This window comes from Pholis gunnellus, assembly GCF_910591455.1.
Source record: "Pholis gunnellus genome assembly, chromosome: 17".
Classification (NCBI taxonomy): domain Eukaryota; kingdom Metazoa; phylum Chordata; class Actinopteri; order Perciformes; family Pholidae; genus Pholis; species Pholis gunnellus.
The window spans coordinates 19753021-19777283 of NC_136544.1; the positions used below are offsets into that span (position 1 = coordinate 19753021).

The following is a 24263-nucleotide window of genomic DNA, read 5'->3' on the forward strand; positions in this document are numbered from 1 at the left end:
GCTGATCCCGGGTCAGGGGCGGTCTATATGTCCATGTCCACAGGTCGGACGTCGCCGGTGTTGTTCTCCTTCACCCACAGCTCCCTGTCTTTGGCTGGATCCACGTTCTGCAGCAGCTGGTCGACCGGCTCCACCATCTACACACACAGACACACACACACACATATCAACAATTACATCATAAGTTAGGGATTTTTAACGGGTCCGTACAACCGTAGCACGCTGCCGTTGCACATGTTTTTAAATCGCGCCTTAAAACCAAGAGGCAAACTGTGGTTCTGAAAATCTTGGAAATGAGTTTATGCCGAGAGAAGTCAATGCTTCATGTGTTAAAGCTGCATTCTCTCTAGTGTCCACCAGGGGGCGACTCCTCTGGTTGTATAGAAGTCTATGAGAAAATGACTCTACTTCTCTCTTGATTTATTACCTCAGTAAACATTGTAAACATGAGTTTATGGTCTCAATCTCTAGTTTCAAGTCTTCTTCAATACAGCATGATGCTCATTTAGTAAATGATGGTCCATTTAGTGTCAAACAGACCATAAAGCAGGGGATGCTTTAGGGGCGGGGCTTACTGTGATTGACAGGTCTCTACCAGAGACGTATACGTTGTCTCTAACCACGGTATCACCCAAGATGGTGACGGTCAAAAAGTAAAACTTGAGTCTTCAAAACATCAGTCCACAAACCAATGAGTGACGTCACGATGACCACGTCCACTTCTTACAGTCTGTGATTGAAACACACTTTCATTCTTTGGCTTTTATCTCCTTACGACAGTCGCTCTGCTCTCATGGCTTTGCTTTCGTGTTTTTTGATTTATTGTTGTTGTTTTAGTTTTAATGGTCTTATGTTATTATTATGTTGTTGAAATTGTCATAATGAACATATGAAGTCTTGAGTAATGTGAGGTCATAGTGACATCGTGTTTTTTTTTTAGATTCACAGGTTTTCTCTCCACCTCCTGAACGAGCGGAGCGTCTCTCAGCGATGACAGCGAGCGTGTTTGACGGGAGGCTGACAGACGAAACGCGACCGCAGGGCTCGATGTGTCAAAGCGTCTACGCTCACACCGTGAGACCTGCCACTCACGTCAGAGACGGGTTCAATCAATGTCCGAGGAGGAAAATGAAAACATGAATCCAGGATGTTTAAAAGCCTGTTTTCAGACTCGATGCTCGGACACAGTTACACCTTCAGAGACGTCTAAATACAGGAAGGAGGAGCTCTGACTCACGCTCTGGTTGAACATGTCCGTCTCGTGTCTCAGAGTCGTGTACTGACGTAAATGCTGCTGAATCCACTCGATCCGTTCAACCTCCAGTTTCTCCAGCTCCTGAAGTGGAAGGAAGACAAAAGGAGAAAACCTGTTGAACCCTTTTGTTTTCTGGACATTAACTTTACTTCCTCATTGTTCCACCTGACTGCTGTACGTGTACTAATAATAATAAATAGCTAAATCAACCAATTTTCACCTTTAAACACCGATACATAGAAACATTTGAATAATTCTTTTCTTTTCGTGGATGGATATTGTTATTGCTTCCTAAACATTTGTTATTATATTTATTGTATTATTTTCTTTCATGGAGCCTCACAGTCGTATAAAGTGACAATAAACATCTTGAATCTTGATAAAAAGGAAAACATGCAAAAATAAATATATAAAATACCCTTTGACGTACATTTGATGAAGGAAATGATCATAAATCAAATACTTTAAGTTTATGTTAATTGGATATTCATGAAAAGGTATTTACTCTTTTTTCACACCAACTCATTTACACACAAATAAATGATCAGTGTTGCTTATTTTTGGGGTCAATTCCCTCTTTGATGTGTTATAATACTCAAATAACAGAAATCCAATCACTTGGGTGATTGGGAGAAGAAGTGCTGCACAAAGAGTCTTCTCAACATTGTCCACAGATGAAAATCTACTTCAATGAACCTCATTCTAAAGCCGAGGTCTCTGACAGAAACAGAACTAACGTGTCTGTGTCATAAAGAATAAAGCTGTTAAAACCATCAGAAGGTGAGGATTAACCCGCTCTCACCATGCTGGTGGTGACCATCTCTTCAAACCACTTGCACTGCGTCTGGTTGTACAGATCCACGCAGCGCATCAGGTCGTCTCCTGCAGGACACAGAGAGAGGTCAGAGGTCAACATTTAAGGTTTTCAATCATCTCGTTTCAGCGCCGCGTGTCCGTTATTAGTGGTTTAGAGCAACACCTGTTAGCTCCAGCAGAGGGTGCTCACAAACCACCGTTCAAAGATCCTGATTTCATGTGGACATGAATCTGTTATTTTAGCTGTTTTACAGTTTTAATCAATCTATAAAAACTGATGAGTTATATTCTAATATATTGGGAATGTTTTACAAGAAATGTGCCACACTGTGTCTTAAATTGAATAAAAACTGAAATAAAATAATAGTTTTTTTATTTTGACTGAGAAACGCAGCACATTTCTGGGACAAAAGTCAAACAGATCTCAGATTTGGTTCAACAAATACTGTTTTTAAATCAACTGATCTGCTCACATTAGCTTTGAATAATATATTTTTCTATTCAGTAAAGTGTCTGAGTACGTCATTAACATCTATCATGTCTCTAAATTAAATCTTCTTCTTTCAATTCATTCTAATAAAGTTGGTCAAACAGAATATTCCAGCTGTCTACATCCTAACACATGAAGAAGAGTCAGACAGTGACTCTAAAAACGCGACTGAAGCTCATTAATATTCACTCCGTGAAGGTAAAATCTCATCCTGGCGTTTTGGCGGCGAGCCGTGATGACATTGTGACCGGCCTCGAGGCGGCGGCGTTAATCACGATTCACACATTTTTGCAAAAAAAACAGACTAAAAGACACGGAGAGGCATTAACATCAGAAAAAATAAACCAGATTGTGAACATTTAACAGTTTCTTTTAGCTGTGATTCACACGTTTTACCTTTAAAAACACCACAAAGAAATATGGAAAATCTCCAGGTTCAAACTACAACTCAAGGTTTAAAAAAACACAAGGAAACAGATGCTGTAATGTCTGCTTAAACCTGAAGTGTTCCACGTGTCTCAGTGCAGCTATTTGATGTCAAATAAACTGTGACCGGCTCTCATTCAACGCTCCGACTCCGTGACCTCTGACCTGCTTGTGTGGATTTCCGCCGGGCCTTCTTGATGTCCTCCTCCGTCTTGTTGCTCAGTTTGATCTCCAACTGCTGGGTCTTCACCTCCAGATCCTTCTGCCGGTCCGCCAGGGCTTTACGGGACTGCACACACACACACACACACACACATTGACACATATCTTTAGCGGGATGTGTGAACGCAGACACAATGAGTCATTCAGCATAATCCTCAGATTTACTGTACCTCTACATCTATTACAGGAATCATTACAGCCTTCTCATGCCGGTCTCATCCTTTAATCTGTTCTTAATCTGTTTCATTGAGTGTTTCCTCTTATTTATCTATTCTACTGTGGAAGGATCGAAGGATCACGGATCGAGTTTGAAAGGTAAACACACAGTAACAGTGATGCCAAGAAAGTCTCTTTTGTTTCAAGAGACAACAACGGAGAGAAAAGCTGTGGGATGGAGTCAAACGAAAGCCCACTGATCAGGTTAAAGCAGCAGAGCAGAGAGCGGTTTGTTTTGGGCTGGAAACACTTATTACAGCAGAGATAAACCTCAGTGATGGAATAAAAAAAACATGTCAGACTTACATTTCAAGATGATAAAAACTGTTTATAATAACTTATTTTGAAAATGCGTATATGCATATATAATGCATAATGCATTATAATATACAGAAAGACTAAAACACAGTGTAGCATGCATGTGTGTGTGTGTGTGTGTGTGTGTGTGTGTGTGTGTGTGTGTGTGTGTGTGTGTGTGTGTGTGTGTGTGTGCAGAGGGAATTCATTCATGATCTGATTTGAACAGGTGGGAGGCTGTAACAAAATACCGATATATCCCCAGCGTAGGAGTTACCGGAGCTCTTCGTCTTATGTAACTTTGTGATGGAGACAAACACTGATGTGTGTTTTTCTTGTGAAACTAGTCCGTCACTATTTGGATGGAAAACGTAGGAATGACGCCGTGTCGGCTACGCCGGACTCGGTACCTTCTCCACACTGGCGTAGCGGCTGGCCAGCTGCTTCCTGAGGTCGGCGATGTGATGGTCGTACTTCTTCAGGTCCTTCTTGAAGTGGTCTGCCCGGAACGTCAGCAAAGGTTTTTCTACCTCAGTGTGGAGCTGTGAAAACAAGTCGCTCAGCTGTTAATAATTCCTGTTGTGTCATGTGAAGAAAGAGAATAAAACACCTGCATTCTCTCTAATGTCCACCAGGGGGCGACTCCTCTGGTTGTATAGAAGTCTATGAGAAAATGACTCTACTTCTCTCTTGATTTATTACCTCAGTAAACATTGTAAACATGAGTTTATGGTCTCAATCTCTAGTTTCAAGTCTTCTTCAATACAGCATGATGTTCATTTAGTAAATGATGGTCCATTTAGAGTCAAACAGACCATAAAGCAGGGGATGCTTTAGGGCGGGGCTACACAGTGATTGACAGGTCTCTACCAGAGACTATAAAATGTCAAAGTCAAGGCTTCAAAACGTCAGCACACAAACCAGTGGGTGATTCCAGAACGTCTACGTCTACTTCTTACACACAGTCAAGGGTTAAAACCCAAAGCATGGCTTCTCAGGGCTTTTTGCTTAATAAAGCCTGTTTCCTGTTCTACAAAGTCACATCCATCACCATGAAGGGAAACGATTACATTTTAAAGCCTCGGTTTCATTTTCTCCCACCAAACACTTTGTCCAATAATGTGGAAAAAGTCTCTTCAATAAGCTACAGTCAGCTGTGTGACTGCAGTGTCGGCTCTCCACGCAGAATGCTAATCTAGTCCAAATGCCAAAGCTGGAAGATATAGATGAAGCTTATTAGAAAACGAGCCAGAGCTTCTGCAGGCCAACGCGTTACCTTCACCTCACCCGTCTCATAATGAGGCGGCGGAGCGTCGGAGCACCGGCGGAGCACGGAGGAGGCTGCGGGGCCTCGTCAGAACGCGGAGCTAATTAATCAGACAACAGAGGGCCACGAAAGAGCTCCGAGGCCGCCGCCGCCGCCGCTGCGTTATTCGGGGCAGCAGCCGAGGCCGGCGTGCAGCTTCTGCGTGGCCGGTAATCGGACCGCACACGGGTCACTTTTCTTTCGGTCGGCGCCGACGAGGTCGAGGTAAACAAGCCCCGTCGCCTCAGGACGCGGCCGGGTCAAGTATCCATTACTGCAGATGATTGAAAACATTAAACGCTTGACCTGAAGGTGCAGAGAGACACCGAAGACATCCACACACTATTAAAGTGTTTGTGATTTAGAGGAAGCTAAAAAAACTTAAACTTCAGGCAGTTTCACACCTAAAGTCTTCACAAATCGATGGATCATTTTCTCTAAGAAATGCTACAAAAAAGTGGGAAAAGACTGTCATCATACTTCTTCTTGCCTTTTCTGAGCATCAAGCAGAAACCACTAAGATTGTCAGTTTACCTTCATACACTTTGCTTGAAAAATGGCCGAAACTATGAATCGATCATCCGATCAGTCCATGAATGAAAAGGTTTGCAGCTCTGCACAATAAACCGTCCGTGTCCTCGTCAGACTTTACCTTGTTGGAGAACTTTAGGTGAACTTCAGCCTCATCGTGAAGACTCTTCTTCAGCTGAGTCCAGGCTTCTCCGAGAGTCCTGAGAAAAGACTGATGTCAAATAAATCCTGGAAATCTTTAATGTCGTTTAACATAAAAACAAACAGGGGAAATACAACACAGTGGATGTTCTAGTCATGAACAAGGCTTTTTAAATGAAACCTGTAAATCCCACAAAATAAATCTACTGACACGTGAACACTTGTACATTTACTAAAGTACTGCACTTCAGTACAATTTGAAGTACTTGCACTACATTTGAGTATTCCTATTTTATGATACTTTATACATAAAGTAATAATCGATTAAAACGAACACTCTGAATGATGCTATTTTGCATTTTGAGTACTTTTACTTTTGATACTTTTAAGCACATTTTGCTGCAAATAAAATGACTTTTACTTGTGACGTAGATCTCAATACTTCCACTAATGGATGAAATACCATCGTAAACACTCTTGAGCGGTCGGACCAGACAGGCGGACATTTGTGCCGGATTAAAGCCGCTTTATTTTGAAAAGTCAGGCTGTTTACAACACACAGTCTGGGTTGTAATTTACTGCCGGATAAATCTGATTAACCTGTTTGTTGGCTTGAAGGTTGTTTACAACCTTTCCGACCGTCTGACCCTGAACGTTTCCTATCTGGACCTTGGGTTTGTGCCTCCGCTGAATCAATGAAGTGACTAATCTGTCGCTTTGGGCCGAGTCGAGTAAGATCTATTTAATGGTTTTATTCATTTTCATGCTTTTTTGGAGCACAAGATCTAAAGTGGTACTTTTGTGTGACTCTTTGTGGACAAACTAAAAAAACAAACTTGATTTATCGACAAATAAGAAGCCTCTGGTGGAGAACAGCCCCGGGTTTGTGTCTCTATTAGTTTCATTTTTAATGCCAAAACAAATATGTTCTGTAATCGAGGAATCTCCGGAGCTGGACAGCGACCAAAACACAGCGTTTCTTGAGCCAATAAGCCTCTTTTCTGTCTGCCGATTTTGAGATCTGCTAAAATATTTTGGTGTCATATCGCTGACAAACATGAAAAAGCATCCACTGTTTGATGATAGTAACACGGAGAAGTCGTGCAGGAGGTCGACCTTAAAAGCTATTCTTAGACCCGTTTGTGTGTGTTTAGTAAAGCGACGTTTGGTTCTCAGAGCGTCTGTGTACTCCGCTCACCCTTCCTCCTGCGCTGCCAGCGGGCTCAGAGACAGCTTGGAAAGGTTCTTGGCATATTCTTCTTCAATCTTTATCCTGAAAAAACACAAAAGACAGAGATGTGAAAACATGAGCTGCCTGGCTCAAGGGCAGGGCAGACACCGCTTCAGTGAGGAGACAGACTAACGTTGACCATCACGGTGTGAAATAAAGTTTTATTAGTTATCCGACAATATTCAGTCAGAAGATGCGATGAGGACGTCGGCTTTAATGCTTTCTGATAACGAATGGAGGTTCCATAGAGTTACATTATGATGCCTTCAGGCTCTGTTCAGTGGAAATGAGTGTAATTATAATGATGTGTTCACATGTAATCTGGTCAAATTTAGAGAAATTTGAATAAATCCAGTAGTTTGAAGATGTTTTCACATTAAAAGATATTAAAGAAAGAATGATGAGCTGTTTACACTGAGCTCTGAACAGCTTATAATACATCATTAAAACTACTAATGACAAGATTAGTTTTAAGCAATGAAAATACAATCCTTTATTTCCTCATCATTTAGATTAAACACTCTAGATGACTGTGACGATGTAAAAGGATAATATTGAGAGTTTTTGATGGTTTACACTGACGTCAGAGCGTTGAAATCATTTGTGTGACGATGAAACACAGTCTGGATCCTTGTAGACCAGCTGCTATAATCAAACACAAGACAACGACGGGATCTGTGTCTGCCAACGTGGATCATCAACGATGGATGGTTCATATCAGCGGCAGCAAAGCGTGATCGGGGATCTCTAGAAGTTATATTTCCTCCTGATCATCCTTGACTCCGATCATTGAGCTTTATGATCTGTCGCACCTCTGACACGGATCATCTCAGAGATGCACCGCAGACAGTAACTTCCACCACAATTCACTGCAAAAGGGTCGGAATCCAGCCGTGACCCCTGAACATCAATAATCCCCCTTTTCGTACTTTGCGTGACATTCACTTCCTGCGCCGGCCTCACATCCACCGTCCACACCTGAGTAAATCTGTCACCCGCAGAAGGTCGCGAGGCCCATTCTTTGACTCGACGCTTCAGATTCTCAGCAACACGGAAAGGTCAGCGCTGAATAGAAACCTCACGGAGGGATTTGGCCTCTTAGAGTTTATTCAGAGGAGGATCCTCGTTAACTTCCCACCACAGTGAATAGAGCTTCGGCAGACTCGGGGCGGAGATGAAGCCATAGAGAGAGACGTGAGATCGGATGTGAAAGTTTTTCACTCGACTCCTAATTATTCATGTCGTTTTATTGACGTCCTGTTGCAGGTTCAGCGGGAGCCAAAACAATCAATGCACTTCCTGTGTGCTCAGCGGAGATCTGAAGCCGCTTTAATTACTGGTTCATTGATTACAGCTGAGAGAGCAAAGCTCCGATCCCGACGGATCCTTTATGAATTCATCACGTGTGTGAAGAATAAAAAAACTGTTTCTTTCTGCCTCCTTTGAGAGGATTTCTCACAAACAGCCTTAGGATGTTGTTAATGCGTATACATAATATACACATGAAAAAAAAACGAATTATTGCATTAATAAAGAATAGAAAATAAAAAGGTAAATGACTAAATGAATCAAAAGGGGTTTGGTGTTGTTGTCTTACAGGTGCAGAGCTTTGTGGTGCGGCTTTCATACAGTTATCAAACATTACCTTTGGATTAAAATGATATGCTCATAAACAGTAGACATGTTCATACATGTTGTGTCATGTGTTCATGTGTATAACATGTCATGTGAAGTGGTGGAGAAGCTATGAAGAAGCCCTGCACTGCCCTGCATCACTGACTGACTGTACATGCTGTTGGGTAATAAAATCTATGAACATTATATATAATGTCTGCAAAGTGTGAACCTGCAAAGTAACTCGTATACTTTTTACTGCGCTACATTTATATGACAGTTGAAGTTATTCCACCGGTACTATGTGTGGAACTGTAAGTGTCGTATAACTGGATTCATGTTCAATGGAAGCAGAAGTATCTCAAAGAACTAAAGAGCTCAAATGCTGACGGAGATAAAACTGTGACAGCTGGACACTAACAGCGAGCATTCATTGGTTCTCTGACCATGATGGACGACGCAGCTGTGATGAATATTCAGCAGAACTGGATGTTTTCAACAGGAAGATGATACTCAGGCGTCGATACACACGCAGTGTTTGTTAAAGGTTTTTAGTGTTTTCAAGAGAAATATAAAAAGTAGCCAGACTTATTCATGAAACGAGGTCACTGATATAATTACTGATCTCCATGTTTATTTTAGCTGAGCTTGTTTCATGTAACAACGTCTCGTCCTGTTCATTAGTTCATTACAGCTGAACTGTTTGTTTGGTTGTCATCCGTCTGCGTTACCTCTCGTGGATGAACTCCGACATCTCTTTCTGCATCTGTTTGCCCTTCAGCTGCTTCTGCAGGGGGACCTCGAAGCCCGCCACCGAGGTGGTCCCCTGGGGGTCCTTCTTGTCGGTCTGAGGAGGAAGAGGAGGAGGAGGAAGAAGATGAGTAAGAGGAGAGCATCGCTCAACCGATAAACAAACCACATAGCGTGCAGAAACGCCTCTTTGCTGTGTGTTTGAGAGCGTGTAGGGGGGGTTTGTGAATGTGTGACTCACACTTACATGTCAAGGAGGACACGCGTTGGTGTGTGTGTGTGTGTGTGTGAGTGAGTCAAGCACTGTGGGGTGGATGTGTAGCGCTTTGTGACAGGACTGATGTGGGTCAAGAGGTGCCAGGTTTGATTCCACACAGCAGGTCGTTACAGAACATCAGGACACGACAAAGAGCCAGACAGCAGAGCAGCAGCAGCAGAGCAGCAGCAGCAGAGCAGCAGAGGGGACAGGAGGTCGGGTTTCACTCACTTAGCTGAAGCTGAAGGGTTTTACAATTCAAATCTAATTCAGGACGGAAATGTCCGGAGACTGAAAATGACATTTGAAGCAGGACGATCTCTGTGTTTGCAGAGAAGCCGGTCGATCGTGCCTTCATGTTAAATCCATTTGTTTTCTATTCACGTCGTCTAACGTCGGCATGAGACGCTTTTAACTGCACTTTAAACGGCAACGATTGGTTTTAACGCGACGTGTTGACAGGAAGCTGCTGCAGCTTTTGGGTAGAAACACAATCATCGTGTACGCAGCAACACAACGCTTTCTGTGGCTAATAGAAAAATCTATATATTGTTTTTTAACATAATAAACATTTGTGATCCCTTAGATTTGTCTTTATTTTGGACTGATTTGTACTGAGCAGGACAAAGTACCTCCAACATATCTTTGACATTTCACATCTTGTGATACATTGATGTAGATACTGATGTAACTTAGTATATTTACTCAAGTACTGTAGTCAAGTAACATTTTGAGGTACTTTACTTCTATTTTATGCTACTTTATACTTCTACTCCACTACAACTCAGAGGAATATTGTCCTTTTAATTACATTTATCTGACGCGCTTTAGTTTCTTTTCAGATTCACTTTATTGAATCAAAATATGAATAAACTAATAAATGATGCTGCTGCAACATTAAAGAGACGAACACACTAAAACAATACAACTACATACTATAGTATAGATTATTCTGAGTACTTTTAATTGCGGTACTTTAAATATATACCTTTTTACTTTTACTTAAGTAAGATTTTGAATGCAGGACTTTTAATTGTACCAGAGTATTTTTCCACTGTGGTATTACTACTTCTACTTCTAAAAGATCTGAATACTTCTTCCACCACCGCTGGATCTAATTTAAATCCTTGTATTGTTGAACTTCGTAGTCCCACCGTAGCTGCTGCGCTCCAGCTGAACTCACCCAGAAGTAGTCGCAGTAGCTCCATTCGTTGGGCTTCAGGAGCTGCTGCTCCGGACCTTCTCCAGGCAGAGGGAAGGTCACACAGTTGATCTGAAGAGAAACACAAGAAGAAGAAAAAAACCAGGATGACGAACCGAGAAGTGAAAGAAAACTACAGATCTGTGACGGAGAAGAAGACACGAGGAGTCGGAACGACGTCTTTAAAGTCACAGCGGAACAGAAGTTAGAGCTTCATCTTCTGGATTTCACAATAACTCAAATACTTTTGCTCTCAGCATCTTGAGCTTTCTGCGTTTCACATCCATGTTCTGACCTTTTCTGATTGGTACTAGCTTACATCATCACTACATGTTGTACCTTTACAGGAAGAAAAGATAACTGGATGATGATTTTGGGCCTAAATTGTTAAATAAGTGCACAATATGACCGAGGACGTCATCTAAAAGGTTTTAAACGGCTTTTTAGAATGTCATCTCAACTTTCAGAATGAGGGAGCAGAAATGGGTTTCGTCTTCTATTTAAGTACAATTTTGAGGTACTTGTACTTTACTCAAGTATTTTCATTTCCTGCTATGTTGTACTTCTACTCCACTACAATGCAGAGGGAAATATTACACTTTTCATTCCACTACATTTATCTAACAGATATTTACTAGTTATAAAAAACAAAGATATAACATGCAGCGTGTAAACGTTAAACCGGAGGCTGGTCTGGTTTCATCATCAGGTCTCAGACTTTTACTGGTAAAATAACACACTTTATTTCTAATAAAACAAAGGTACAAAGTGCTTTACACGATAGAAATGGCAGAAAAACAACGATAAAAACCATTTAAAATAGTTTAAAAGTTATACAACAATGAGCAAGGAAGCCAGATATGAGAAACACATGTACTTATACATCAAGGTATGTAGTACTTCTTCCACCGCTGCATGTGGATCATGCAGATGAGAGGAGAAAGGTCAGGCGTGAGTAAACATAGCATCCAGAAGGTGACCCGCGAGCCTTCAGGGGGAGAGAGAGAGACGACTCTGTCCTCTCCAGAACACAGAGAAACCTTTATTACTACGAATAAACCAACTTCACACACTTGAGAATGTGCGGCGCTGCAGATAAATGCAGCCAACACTCGGCCTGAATACAGACTCCACGGTCCACAGCGTCTTCAATTACTCTCAGGGCTGCAATTACGTAACGCTCACCATCTGCGAGCCCTCCCTCATTGGCACCGCAAGAAGCCCTCGGTGCCATGTCAGCTGCTGCTGCTGCTGCTGCTGCTGCTGCTGCTGCACAACCACACGGGCGCCCAGACAGGATGCTTCATCCACAAACACACAGAAACACACACTGAGTCACAGTGTTTGCTGCGTGAGCTCAGCGCTGTGCTGCCGTCTCACAGACTGAGGGGGGGGGAAAACACGGAGCGCTCACCAGCTGGAGCAAAAAGAACGGCTGCATTCTTTTAACTTTCCAATTAAAATAAAAAAGGTCAGACATCTGAACAACATGGTGTCAGTTCATGTCCACGTTCGTGTGAGGCTTCGCAAAGAATCCTGACGGGAAGCGAGACGCTCGAGATGAGAGAGGGGCCGGTTTGGTGTCATGTGACACAATCATTGCAAGAACCACTTCAAACTAAGGCTGCAGCTATCGATCATTTTAACTATAGTTAAGTAATCTACCGAGTACTCCATCGAGTACTTGAATACAAAATACCATCGCTTTATTAAAGAGCGACAGTAAACATGAAAGAGAAAATGACTTATTGGTTTCATTTTAATTTAATGCATTTACAGTTTCAAGACTCAAGACTTCTTTTCATCACCGTCCTGAGAAATAATGTCAACCGTATTTAATCAGTGTAAACCGTCAAAACTTGTAAATGATATCCTTTAACTTTGTTATTGTCATGACGGTGAAGGAGGAGGTTCATCTACACGAAGACGCGAGATTATAATTATAGCACTTATTTTTGGTAAAATTCGTCAGACAAATTATAGTGCAAGAGACTGATGTTTATGACCAAATTACGAACAGTTTATGTGACCGCTGTGTAATCCTCTACTCTGATTTGAATCAGACAGAAACAAGACTCAGGTGTGATGTATAACTACACATTAAACCCATTATGATTCATCCGTCTCTGAGGTTTCTCTTCTCTGCAGCAGCCTCACGGTGATAAGTCAGACGCTGCTCTGCATAAAACTCTGCAGCTTCACACATCACAAATATTGAGCTCGTAAAAAAAAAAAAAAAAGCTGAGCTTCCAATAAAACGCTCGACATTGACCTCTTCATTCTCGCACCGCCACCGCAGCACTTGATGCGAACAAACTCCCAATAAACAACTTCAGAAACAGATGAGTAGTACTCGTTCTCCGTTATGTAATCAGTAGGAATCCAGAGGAAACACTGACATGGCTACTCATGGCACAGCGATACGACAGGAAACAGCTGAAACGTGCGTAAACAAGAGACGCGTTAACTCACGTTAACTCACAAGAACACGTCACAACCTGAGAAGGATCAACGGTGTGATTTACTCCCGTGTGTCGGCCGGTCACTTTGTTCATTTTCTGCCTCAGAGATCGTACTGATTGTCACGGGCAGCAGATTTTCCATTACTCCGGCTCCACATCTATCACCGCTGTTGTTTATCTGCCTCTCACATCCGGCACAGAATGAGACCATTCATCTAAAAGACGGCTCGCTGGCGAAGTTACTTCTTCTCCTTCATAGCCGCTTAGTGAGGGAATAAAATATTGATATAGATTATCTTTATTACACAGCGGGAGATAAATCCTTCTGAGGGATCTGAAGGCCAGCTTTCAGACGTGTAACGCTGCAGCACGCTGTTTCGCCATATTTCATCATTGAAGGACTTTACATGCACACTAATGTTATTCCTGAAACGACAATACTCTGGATTTGATATGGGTCATTGTAAACAACATATACCGTAGTTAGTTGGGCCTTGTTCCCAATGGAGCATTTCTGATTAAGACATTCAGGTTTGAGGAGCGTTCGTGTATCTGGGTTTCTTTCCTGTTCACCAGCAGCTCTGTGGGTCCAACAAACAAAACAAATAGCCAACAGTTTGCAAAGTTGGAGTAGAAAAGCATGCCCGAAGGAAAAGCTCACATTTCTGGTTGAGAGTACAAGCACGCCTGCTGTTAAACATTATAAAAGAAGTAATATTTAAGGTATTTAAAGGGCGTAGCTGTCGGACGCAGGTTGTGGGTGATTCACGTTACCCGCAGGATGATCGGCTGCATGTAAACGGAAATATTAGTGGAATAATCAATTTCGTTAGCCATGTATACAGCTTAGTGGGAATTAGGGATGCGCGGTGATATCGGCAGATAATTATAATGAGATAACGGCATTGGCCACAAATGATAAGATGACGTGTAGGCCTACGCACACGTGACGCAAACCGTTGACGAAGCAGGTGCAAAAAAAAAACAACTTTTCAGGATCGTCTCAGAGACAGAATCGTCCAAGCTGCTTCAGTAGGATGAGTATTACTGTTTTTCTTTGCACGTACTGCTGACACAAATAGAATTAACGCCTCACGGTTGTTTATATCTTCAGGTCACGGTTAGTTTCCTATTTTTTCCCATTTAGAAAAGCACTGTATTTAATGTCTGCTCCTGCCAGAGGGCCAAAATAATTAATTCCAGGAGAGACTTTCTGTTCAGTTAGGTTGCAAAACGAGTTGGGAAATATCGTCATTTCGGCACAAATCCAACATCGTGCGTCTCTAGTAGGAATTTAAAACAATTTGGGGGAATAAAAGACAAAAAGCAGAATATTCTTTGCACGCAAACGTGTTCGATGTTGCAGTTTAACACAAAACAAAGCTGCACGCCACATAAAGGAGTGCAGGGTGGATTGGGACATTTTGTCCTCACTCAGCGTTCATAAACATTCCCTCTCATGGGGGTGTGTGTGTATGTGTGTGTGTGTGTGTGTGTGTGTGTGTTGTGGGGGGGGGGGTATATCCAGGCTCCAGGCAATGTGTCATTACACATTTTTATGTTTTTACTAATTTATTTATTTTTGCTCTGCGAACACAATGGAAGAGGAAACGGCTTCAGAGAGAGAGAGAGAGAGAGAGAGGTAAAAAGATAAACTGAAACACTTCCTCTCTCTCTCTGTCTCTCTCTCTCTCTCTCCCTCTCTCTCTCTCTCTCCCTCTCTCTCTCTCTCTCTGTCTCTCTCTCTCTCTCTCTCTCTCTGTCTCTCTCTCTCTCTCTCTCTCTCTCTCTCTCTCTCTCTCATCCATTTCTCCTGAGCAGAAGGTTTCAGTGAATGTGACTGTAGGATGCTCTGCAGCTGTTGCTACGCGACAAATTACTTTTGCTGTAAAAGACCCCCCCCATCTCCACACACACACACACACACACACACACACACACACACACCTTCACATAACAAAACAATATCAGAGTCCCGCCAACGAGACTCTCTTTAACGAGCTGCTGTGTCACGCGCAGCATATCAACAAGTGAGCCGCTGGTGATGGAGGTTTGATGAGCAGACAGCATCTGTTCTGATTGGTCCCGCTCGCTGAAGGTGAAAACAAGGTCGCAGCGTTGTGTCTCCTCTCTTGATGCGCTGGATGCCTCGGCGTCCTGCGAGGGTCCGTTCATTCTACCAACGACGGTCACGGATGTGTGCGTCTCCATGACAACTGTGGCTGGGGTTGTGTAACGCGAGGTTCACCGTCGACGAACAAAACAGAAAGACACCGTTTGTGGACTGACGTCACCCGGCCACCGCGATCGCCTCCTGGTTCTGTGTCGATTCTGTTGCAGCAGAAAATGTTTAATATTCACGCGCGGCTCCTGAACACCGGACGTCAGACACATTGTTCAGAAATCAAACACTCCTTCTCTGCAGTCCTGTTTATTTAGGAACTAATTGAGAATCTGACAAGCAAAGAGTAAAAAAAAGCAGATTCCTGAGAGCGGTGAAAGCTTTGAAAAGGGCCAAAGAGAAACCGTACGTCACACCGTACGTCTTCAGTGGACCCCCCCCCCCCCCCTCTGTTTTCCATTTCAACACCCATTAATCAGTGCTATTGCTTTTGTCACCATGGAAACTGGACTTGCTGCATCTCACGCAGGTCTGGTGCGTTGCTGGTTTTTTATTATTTATTTTCCTCCACAATAGCCAGACTGACGGCTCCCGCGGCTGCAGCAGGTCAGCGAGCACAAAATCAGACCCCGTGAGACACAAAACCACCTTTTGTGTGTCTGTCTCACCATCATCACCACCATCACCATCATCATCATCACACAGTCGCCTCCCCCCCCCTCCACTCCACTCCCACAGTCATCATTACACCACATTACATAACCACAGCTTCTGTCTGGGCGTCTTAAGACAAATACATGTTGACATGTAATCCTCCTCAGTGTTCTGTAATGAGCCTCATCACCGGACGAAGGACCCTGCAGCTCAAATACTACTGTAATCAAAGAGGGGGGGGGGGGGGGGGGGGGCTCCTCATAGTGTTCACTTCCCCAAATGCTGCTGTGTGACCTGCACTGCCCTACAGATTGCATGCGGAGCCCTTTGAAAGGAGAACAAGAGACGAGGGATGAGGGGGAGGGGGGGGGGTACAGAATCACACCGAGCAACAACTCGATACTAAAAACACCATCAGCCGTCTCCTGATCAGCTGCTTTTCACTTCACATTTAAAATCTGGCAGAGAGAAAAGAAAGAAAACGCATTTCAGCGTCTCGAGAGCGGAGCGTTAATTCCTCTCTGACGAGCATCGGATCAATATTATGGATCAGGTCGGTCAGTCAGTCAGTCAGCGAGACAGAAACGAGTCTCCCGGACGGCTTCTTCATTCAGACTAATGTGGAATCCAATATGCAGGGAAAACCCACGATACTCCCAACGAGATCCCACAATGCATTATGCTTTGGGCTTCAGGATAATATGTCAACAGATGATAGTAAAAAAAAAAGATGAACTTATTTCTAGCCCCGTGAGGAGACTCAAGAGGATGGACAAGAAGAAGATGAAGAGGGGGATTAAGTTGGAGCTCCTGGGTACTCACCGTGATCTTGGTCTCCTTGACCTCCTTGATCTGCCTCTTGGCCGGCGACACGGAGCCGGGGTGCTGCGGGGTGAGACAGGAGGGATCGTCAAAACTCTCCTCAGTGTCAAAGCTGGCTTCCATCATCATCCCTCTCACCTCCTCCTGATGCTCTATTCTGGGAAAGCCTCACTCTCTCTCTCTCGTCTCTCTCGTCTCTCTCTCGTCTCTCCTCTCTCTCTCTACGCACCGAGGCTGCCTCCAGTCTCACAAGCTACAGAGCGAGTGGAGAGGAGTCGTGTTGCAAAGAGAGAGAGGGAGGGGGGGGGGAGAGATGTGAAGCATTGGGGAAGGTAGCGTTAGGGGTGAGGAGGGGGGAGGGTCGTAGGGGGAATCTGTGGCGGCAGCGCGAGCGTGACGAAGTCTAGCCTCCGGTTAAGCTGCTGTCACACGAGTCTTAAGGTTGAAGGCTGCGAGGAGATGGATGATGCCCGCGAGGGACTCTCACCTCCACCCCTCACCCAAAGATGTCCATGCAAAGAGAGAGAGAGAGAGAGAGAGAGAGAGAGAGAGAGAGAGAGAGAGACCACTGAGCCAGCTCATGGATGGAGAAGCTGGAGCGTAAAGGCGAGGATGAGGGGGGAGAAAAGAAAGAAAGCATGAAGAGATAGTAAGAGGAGGAGGAAGAGGAAGAGGAGGGGGATTTATTTACACATGATCCCTGCCACACCTCCGTCCCCAGAGAGAGGCAGATAGTGTGGGAGGAGGGAGGAGCAGCAGCAGCAGCAGCGGTGGTGGAGGTGTTTGTGATGGGGGTTGGTCTGATGGAAATGGTTGAATGATTATCTTTAAAAAAGACTCATTACGATTGGGAGGAGAGAGGAGGGAGAGAGGAGGGAGAGAGGAGGGAGAGAGGAGGGAGGACAGGCAGCCAATGAGACGAAGCCTCTCTGATTATGTGTTCGATCAAAGAGGTTATAAAAGTGTGTAAGGAGACGTACCGCACAACGTTGTGTAATCTAAATGTGCGCGACGCGCCGCTCCGCTCGTGTTGACAGTAAGTGTCTGTGCTGCTTCTCCGTCGTACGACGGAGCTTCACCCGAGGATTCAAACACGAGCTGTTCAGCCCTCACACACCTTTCTCACGACACCCACCTGGTCCCAACGACACCGTCACAGACCAGAACAACAAAGACCCCACGCTCTCACCTTCGCCGCACAGAACATGGCGGTTGGGCGGCTCCGACCACCACGGTCCCGGTCCAGGTTTTTCGTGATCCCACCGCCTCGGCTGGCTCCCCTTTCTAAAAACTGACAAACTCTGACAAGTGGAATCCAAATCTCAGCTGCCCATATGGCACCAAGTGTCCGTCCATCTATACTCTCCTGTGTGATCAGGACTCGGTATGCCCTCATCCGACTAGTTAGTCACGTGGGTTGGCATGTAAGCGGCGCTGGCCCCGGTCCATCAGAGCGGCGGGAGCGGCCCTGCTTTTCAGCAGACAGAGCAGCTTGTTATCGAGGAAAAACTGTTTCCAGATTGTGAACAGAAAGCGTTTGTTTACATCGGAGAAACAACACTTCATATCCCAAAGATATTCAGATTACAACAATTTAAAAATATTTCTTCAGATTTGAGAAGCTAGAAACTGAAAAGTCCGGCATTTTTTACTTGATACACGACTTAAATATGTTATCAAAGTTGCTGTTGAATCATTTTCTGTCGATCTCAACATCATCGTTATTGTTTCAGCGCGACATTAAAAGCCTGAAGTGGAACAGCTTCATCGATGTGTGATGCGCCACACGTCATTAGGGACGCACGTCATCTATCGGCAGATAAAGACCTTCAAATGAAATATCGGCATCGTACAGAAATAAACATTTCCTCTAATATGACGCGTGTGCACTTGTGACACTAACTGTTGAAGAAGCTGGGAGATGCTCAGCGTGTGTCACGCAAGGAGGAGCCAGATCGCATTCCTTCAACACTCAAATGTAATTACCTGAAGAGACGTCTTATCGACCATTACGACCAATTTGTGAAGGACAGACGCACACCGGCAGCCTTTTCTCCGGTCCTTTCATACACGGCGTGTTATACAAGTGACCTCGGGTCAAGTAGTTTTCTTTGCCCAGAAAACGTGTACAACAGCAGGCATAATATGTTAATTCCACTACTTCTCTGTAAGTATGTGTAAAATAACTGTGTGCGTGTAACGGTATTGTTGAACAGACAAAATAAGCTGAAAAATATATCGGTTATTTGGCAAGAATCTAATATTGTGCATCGCTTTACTCAGTTAAACAACACAAACACGAGACTGTCCACACGAGAAGAACAGCATCAGCATTGGTCGTTACAGCAAATCACAAAATCGATACGTTTTCATTGAAGTGACAACGCCTCTGGCGCTGGAAGTAATTATGGCGAGAGGAAAAGAGGAGGTGAGGGGACGTTACAGTCCAGAGAAGGAGGAGGTTGGAGGTGGACGGATGGAGACGGTCTGGACCTCTTTGTTTGCAAACAGAGCAGAAGGTTCTCGATGCGGACTCGTCTCTTCAGGCTCACCTGTTTGGTCCCGGTGGGTTTCCTCAGAGCAACATCAGCGGCCTCTGTGTGCTGACTGTTGGCTGAAGACAAAAGCAGATGATAAACACACATTAGTGACGAACCTGACGGGAGGCTTTACTTTTGTTCGATAACTTCACATAAACGAGCAGGAGGGGAGAAAAGGTCAAAGATGTGACATCCTAATCTCGGTGAGTACTCGCTGTGGTTCAGCCTTTTCAGAAGAGACACAGACTCCCTCACGCTCAAATAATGACTATTTCATGCAGCTTTTGTTACATTTAAAGGCCAATTTTCCAGTTTGCAGAGTACGATATCTCTTCGCAGATCCATATCGCCACATATTGAATGACTGTCATTAATGAGCCGGGTCCCGAGGGGTTCGCGGCTCTGAGGAAACGTCCCTGGTTTCATCCTTTAGGCCCTTAATGGTTCTGCATGGCCTGTGATTCATGAGCTGTCTGCTCGTCGCATCTCCAGCTGAAGGTAAACACGTGAGCCCGGCACAGTGAGACCCCCCGAGGCCACACGACACAGCCGTGGACGCCGGTCAGAGCAGGACCAGATGAACCAGAAATAACAATGACTGTCCCCTTTGCTTAAAGGGACATTAAGACGTCCACGGCCTTTCATTAACCTCCGTTACTCCACAGAAAGATTCAACAGGTCGCCGACACGTGAAAAACAGGAAGTCACATTTGCACAAAAGAGAGCAGGGATCCATCAAAAACAGACGTTATATTACATGGAGAGAATATTCAGCTGTGTATTGTGTGATACTTTGAGTATTTGTACATATTTATTATAGATGTGCTGTGATGCAACAATCCGGTCTCTTCTACTTCCCCTTGACGGCTGCCTCCCTGTTTCTCTCTCTGTGGATCCAGCTGGTTAAACCTTCTGCTTCCTGTCCAGAGGTTTTCAGGAGACGTCCAGGCTGCTCACCTTTAAACCGTCTTTCATTACTCTTCTCTCTCTCTCTAAGGAGGATCACACTTGTCTGGTTAAAAGCTGACAAAACTCCTCTGCAGCCGCCTGGTTTTTTCCCTCTACGTGTGTTTAGGCCACGTGCCAGCAGAAAGAAGAAAACCATCTGCTATCTGCTGAGACGTCGTTAGCGAGGATGCTGCCAGCGATGAGACATAATAAGCCAGTCATTAAGAAAATGTAGGATTTCCATCCAGTAGGGAGACTCGTGATGATGCAGGACACAGCAGAGAAATGTATTACAGGGGATTTATCAAAGGTTTTTGTTAAAAAAGCAAATGTGTCTTAAGTCTGTTGGAAATTCTCGTATCGTGTCAGTTTAACTGCTCAGCTGAAGGAATCTGGTTTTAGGATAATAAGCAGATTTACTGCTGCTGACGCCAAAAGGCTTATTAATCTGTTATGACCTGTGGGCTCCACATGCTCTCCATCTTTGTCACTCCTAACGTCTTAAACCTTTCTACCTTACGCTATGCTTCCTGTGCTGTTGTTTTGTTTTCTACACGTCGGTGCCTTTTCAGAAATTTGTTTCAAAAAGAAAAGCGCGTGTGGCTGAGAAGATGCAGGCTCAGTTTTACCATATGGTGAGGCGTTCTGTCGCGCCAGCGGTCTCTGTGGGGCCTCGGCTGACGAGGACGGACGCCGCCATGTTGTTTCTGGAACGAGACAAACGACAGCGAGGATGACAGCTGAAAAAGGAAAATGTGCCACACTTTCACACATCGTCAGCTCCTCCTGCACGTTGATGTTTCTCTGCAAAACCTTCATCTACACTTTGCATTAGAGGCTGTAGTTTGATGTAGAAATGCACTAACTTTCCTTTTTTGCGTGAAATGTGAGTTAATTTGTGGTTAAATTAAATATTAATTGCATTTTTGAAGTTGTGTGAGACTTATTTTCAAGGTGCTTGTTTGAATAAATCTAAACAACAAAAAACAGAAATGTGCTGAGCTCATTCGTTCTCCTCAGGGGATAGACCTTCTCCGTTTTCTGGCTCCAACTTCAGGTCGAAATGTCATCTTTGCACACAAATGATGTCAAAATCAAATGAGAAGTTCTGCACACATTCGTCCTCACAGGACAAACCTTCCTGATTTTAATTATGGTCCAGAATAAACCTTTTAATGTGTGGTTGTAATGAAAACACGGCCACAGACTCTCTGTGCTCCCTGCAGGATACTTGGTCCTTTTATTGTGATTTAACTTATTGTATGCTTCTTTCTAGTCCAATTTAATTAAGGACAGGAAGCCTAAAATGTCCCTTAAACTCTCAAACATCATTCAGTAAAAATAAAAACCTTTAACCTTGTTGTGACAGCACTTCAGGTAAAGTCACAGTCAACTTTATTTCCTAATAAGCTTGTTGTTTATAGACCCTCCTGCATGATTTCCAGCTCGCCGCCGGTATTTTAGTCGTCTATCACACGAAGTAATCAGGAATCATTCCACTTAGTGGAGCAGGAAGTCCTTTACGCTGTAACAGCTGCGGGTGAATCGCTGTCGCTCTGTGGTTCCTCAAGTGCAAACTCGAAAGCACAAATGTCCAAATGTGTGTGATGGATGGAAAGATGAAAGTCAAGAATTTTAATTAAAAGACATTTAACACAGCATCAAACAACGATTTGCTGTTTAAAGATGTAGTGAATGACGTTCCGTTAGCTACACGGGGTCGCCATGTTGAGAGCCGTTGAGAGGCAATCGAAACGCTCCCACTCTGGTATTATATTAACTCTCTGAAAAGCATGTCTTCTTTAAACAATCGCCAAAACTACATCGTCAATCATAGCCAGAGGATGTAAATAACGCCATTATCATCAGATGTTCATCTTTCCGACAGTCCTTAAACACATCATGTGTGAAAAACGAAAAATATGACACGTTTTCCTGATCGCTCCACATCCCACCGTCAGATTTTCAGCCACAAAGGGATTAAGTGGAAGGATTTCGACTGATCCTCAATATTGTGCACTTCCTCCATTAAATGACGAAAACAACAGCTTTCTAATAAACACTGTTGGCATCAAACACACACACGCACACACACACACACACACACACAGCTTTTGAAGTTCCACGTTCAGACACAAAACAACAACAAACTGTAACAAAATAAAAAGTGACTGTTGCAGCATATGGCTGCTGAATGTAAAAATAGCTTTGGGGTGTTTTTTCCCCCCCCTGCTCAGTGTGTGTGTGTGTGTGTTTGTGTGTGTGTGTGTGTGTGCAGTGAGCCAAAGTGGATTCACTGCCAGAGATGTTGTTGATGCTGCCTTTCATCAGTCCTGTGGGAGTTTGTTTTATCCCCAGTGGATTTATTCCCAAATCAAGTGTAAAACACACACACACACACACACACACACACACACACACACACACACACACACACACACACACACACACACACACACACACACACACACACACACACACACACACACACACACAGGAGCATATGTTTGTGAAAGGTCGCCTGCCTTCCAGCCTAATACACCTCTTCAGACTCTAGTATTAGCAGTATAAGTATTAGAGCAGAAGACAAATATCCCTCCGCCTCGCCTGAGTCCACAGATCTCTCTGCTGAGGTTCTGGCTGTGCAACACGTTTAAGATAATCAGATTAAAGTGGATCCAATCTGCAGGCCTGTGTCCACATGAATGGAGCGCTGAGACACGACGATGGGGAGGAATGATAATGAGTCCTCGTAGTTCACAGTGAGAGCCGAATGACACGATGAGCGAACTTAAACACAAGAGGAAGTGATAACAGTTTGGTACGGGGCGAATGAATAGAAAAACATGACTTCTGTGTCCGATGGAGGGAAGTTTTCGTTGTGTCTCAAAAGGACAAAAAAACTCAATTCAGCATTGACTCAAAACTCTGAGTGTCACATGTTCACTTCCCACTGTTTTGTTTCACTGGGGAAACCTTATTTTCAATATCTTTACTTGAAACATCTAACATTTACATTTAAAAAGTATAACACAACAGTGAGCCAACTAGTTTGAGAGCAACTCGCTGTACATCTGCATAAAAGTTAAAAAGTTTTAAAGATTTTAAAATGGGCAAAATAAACAAAACAAAAAATAACAATATTAACTTGCTGAGCAGGTATGATGTTTACCGTGTTAATCATCCCTGTTAGCATGGTAACGTTTCATAATTAGCACTAAACACAGCTGAGGATGACATAAATGTTATTATATTTGCAAATATTTGGTCATAAATCAAAGTATTGGACGAACCAAATGGTGGCGCTCGATAAAAAAGTTATTTTGATTCATCCTCAGGGGAACATGAATGTAACAAGTACTGGAGCAGAATTCATGACAATCCATCCAATAGTGGTTTAGACATTTCACTGAGATCAGAAATGTCAGCCTCAGGGTGGCGCTAGAGGAAAAGTTAGAGGATCACCAAAGTCAGTAGCGTTAATCCTCTGGGGATCATGAATGTCTGTGCAAAGTTTCATGACAATTCTCTCAATAAGTGTTGTGATATTTCAGTCTGGACCAAAGTAGTGGAAGAGAGAATGAAGATCTAATTATAAAAGTGATATTTACGACACAAACACTTTCTGTTTCTTCTCACTTTAATTTGCAGCAGAAAAACAGCATATTTTGAATGCGTGTTGATGTTAAATTCAGGTGAAAATCACTTTACTTAAAACCAATATATTGAGTCGTACTTATTAGAAAGCTCCATCAGTGATCACAACTCTATTATTATGATTATGGAGCCGGAAGAATACTTTGGTCCGACTCCGACGTGAAAACAAAAGTCTCAACCATCTTTGCCTTCAGCCAAACCAAACCCCTGCTGTTAAGAATGATGTACTGATGTACTGATGTACTGATGTGCTGCTGTACTGATGTACTGATGTACTGAGGGTGCTTCACGTCTTCGTGGCTCTCA

The 24263-nt window shown here is 43.6% G+C and overlaps 1 protein-coding gene across 1 annotated transcript; it reads right to left on the reverse strand.

Annotated features, from left to right (window-relative positions):
* Window positions 1-5: 5 nt before the first annotated feature.
* gas7a (growth arrest-specific 7a) lies at window positions 6-16941 on the reverse strand (the record flags this gene model as incomplete). Its single annotated transcript, XM_079176888.1, has 10 exons — window positions 6-137; window positions 1238-1336; window positions 2058-2137; window positions 3153-3276; window positions 4133-4264; window positions 5681-5759; window positions 6899-6973; window positions 9277-9392; window positions 10735-10824; window positions 16813-16941. The coding sequence occupies 10 exons, from the start codon at window positions 16939-16941 to the stop codon at window positions 24-26; spliced, it is 1038 nt and encodes a 345-aa protein (XP_079033014.1). The 3' UTR covers window positions 6-23.
* Window positions 16942-24263: the final 7322 nt, after the last annotated feature.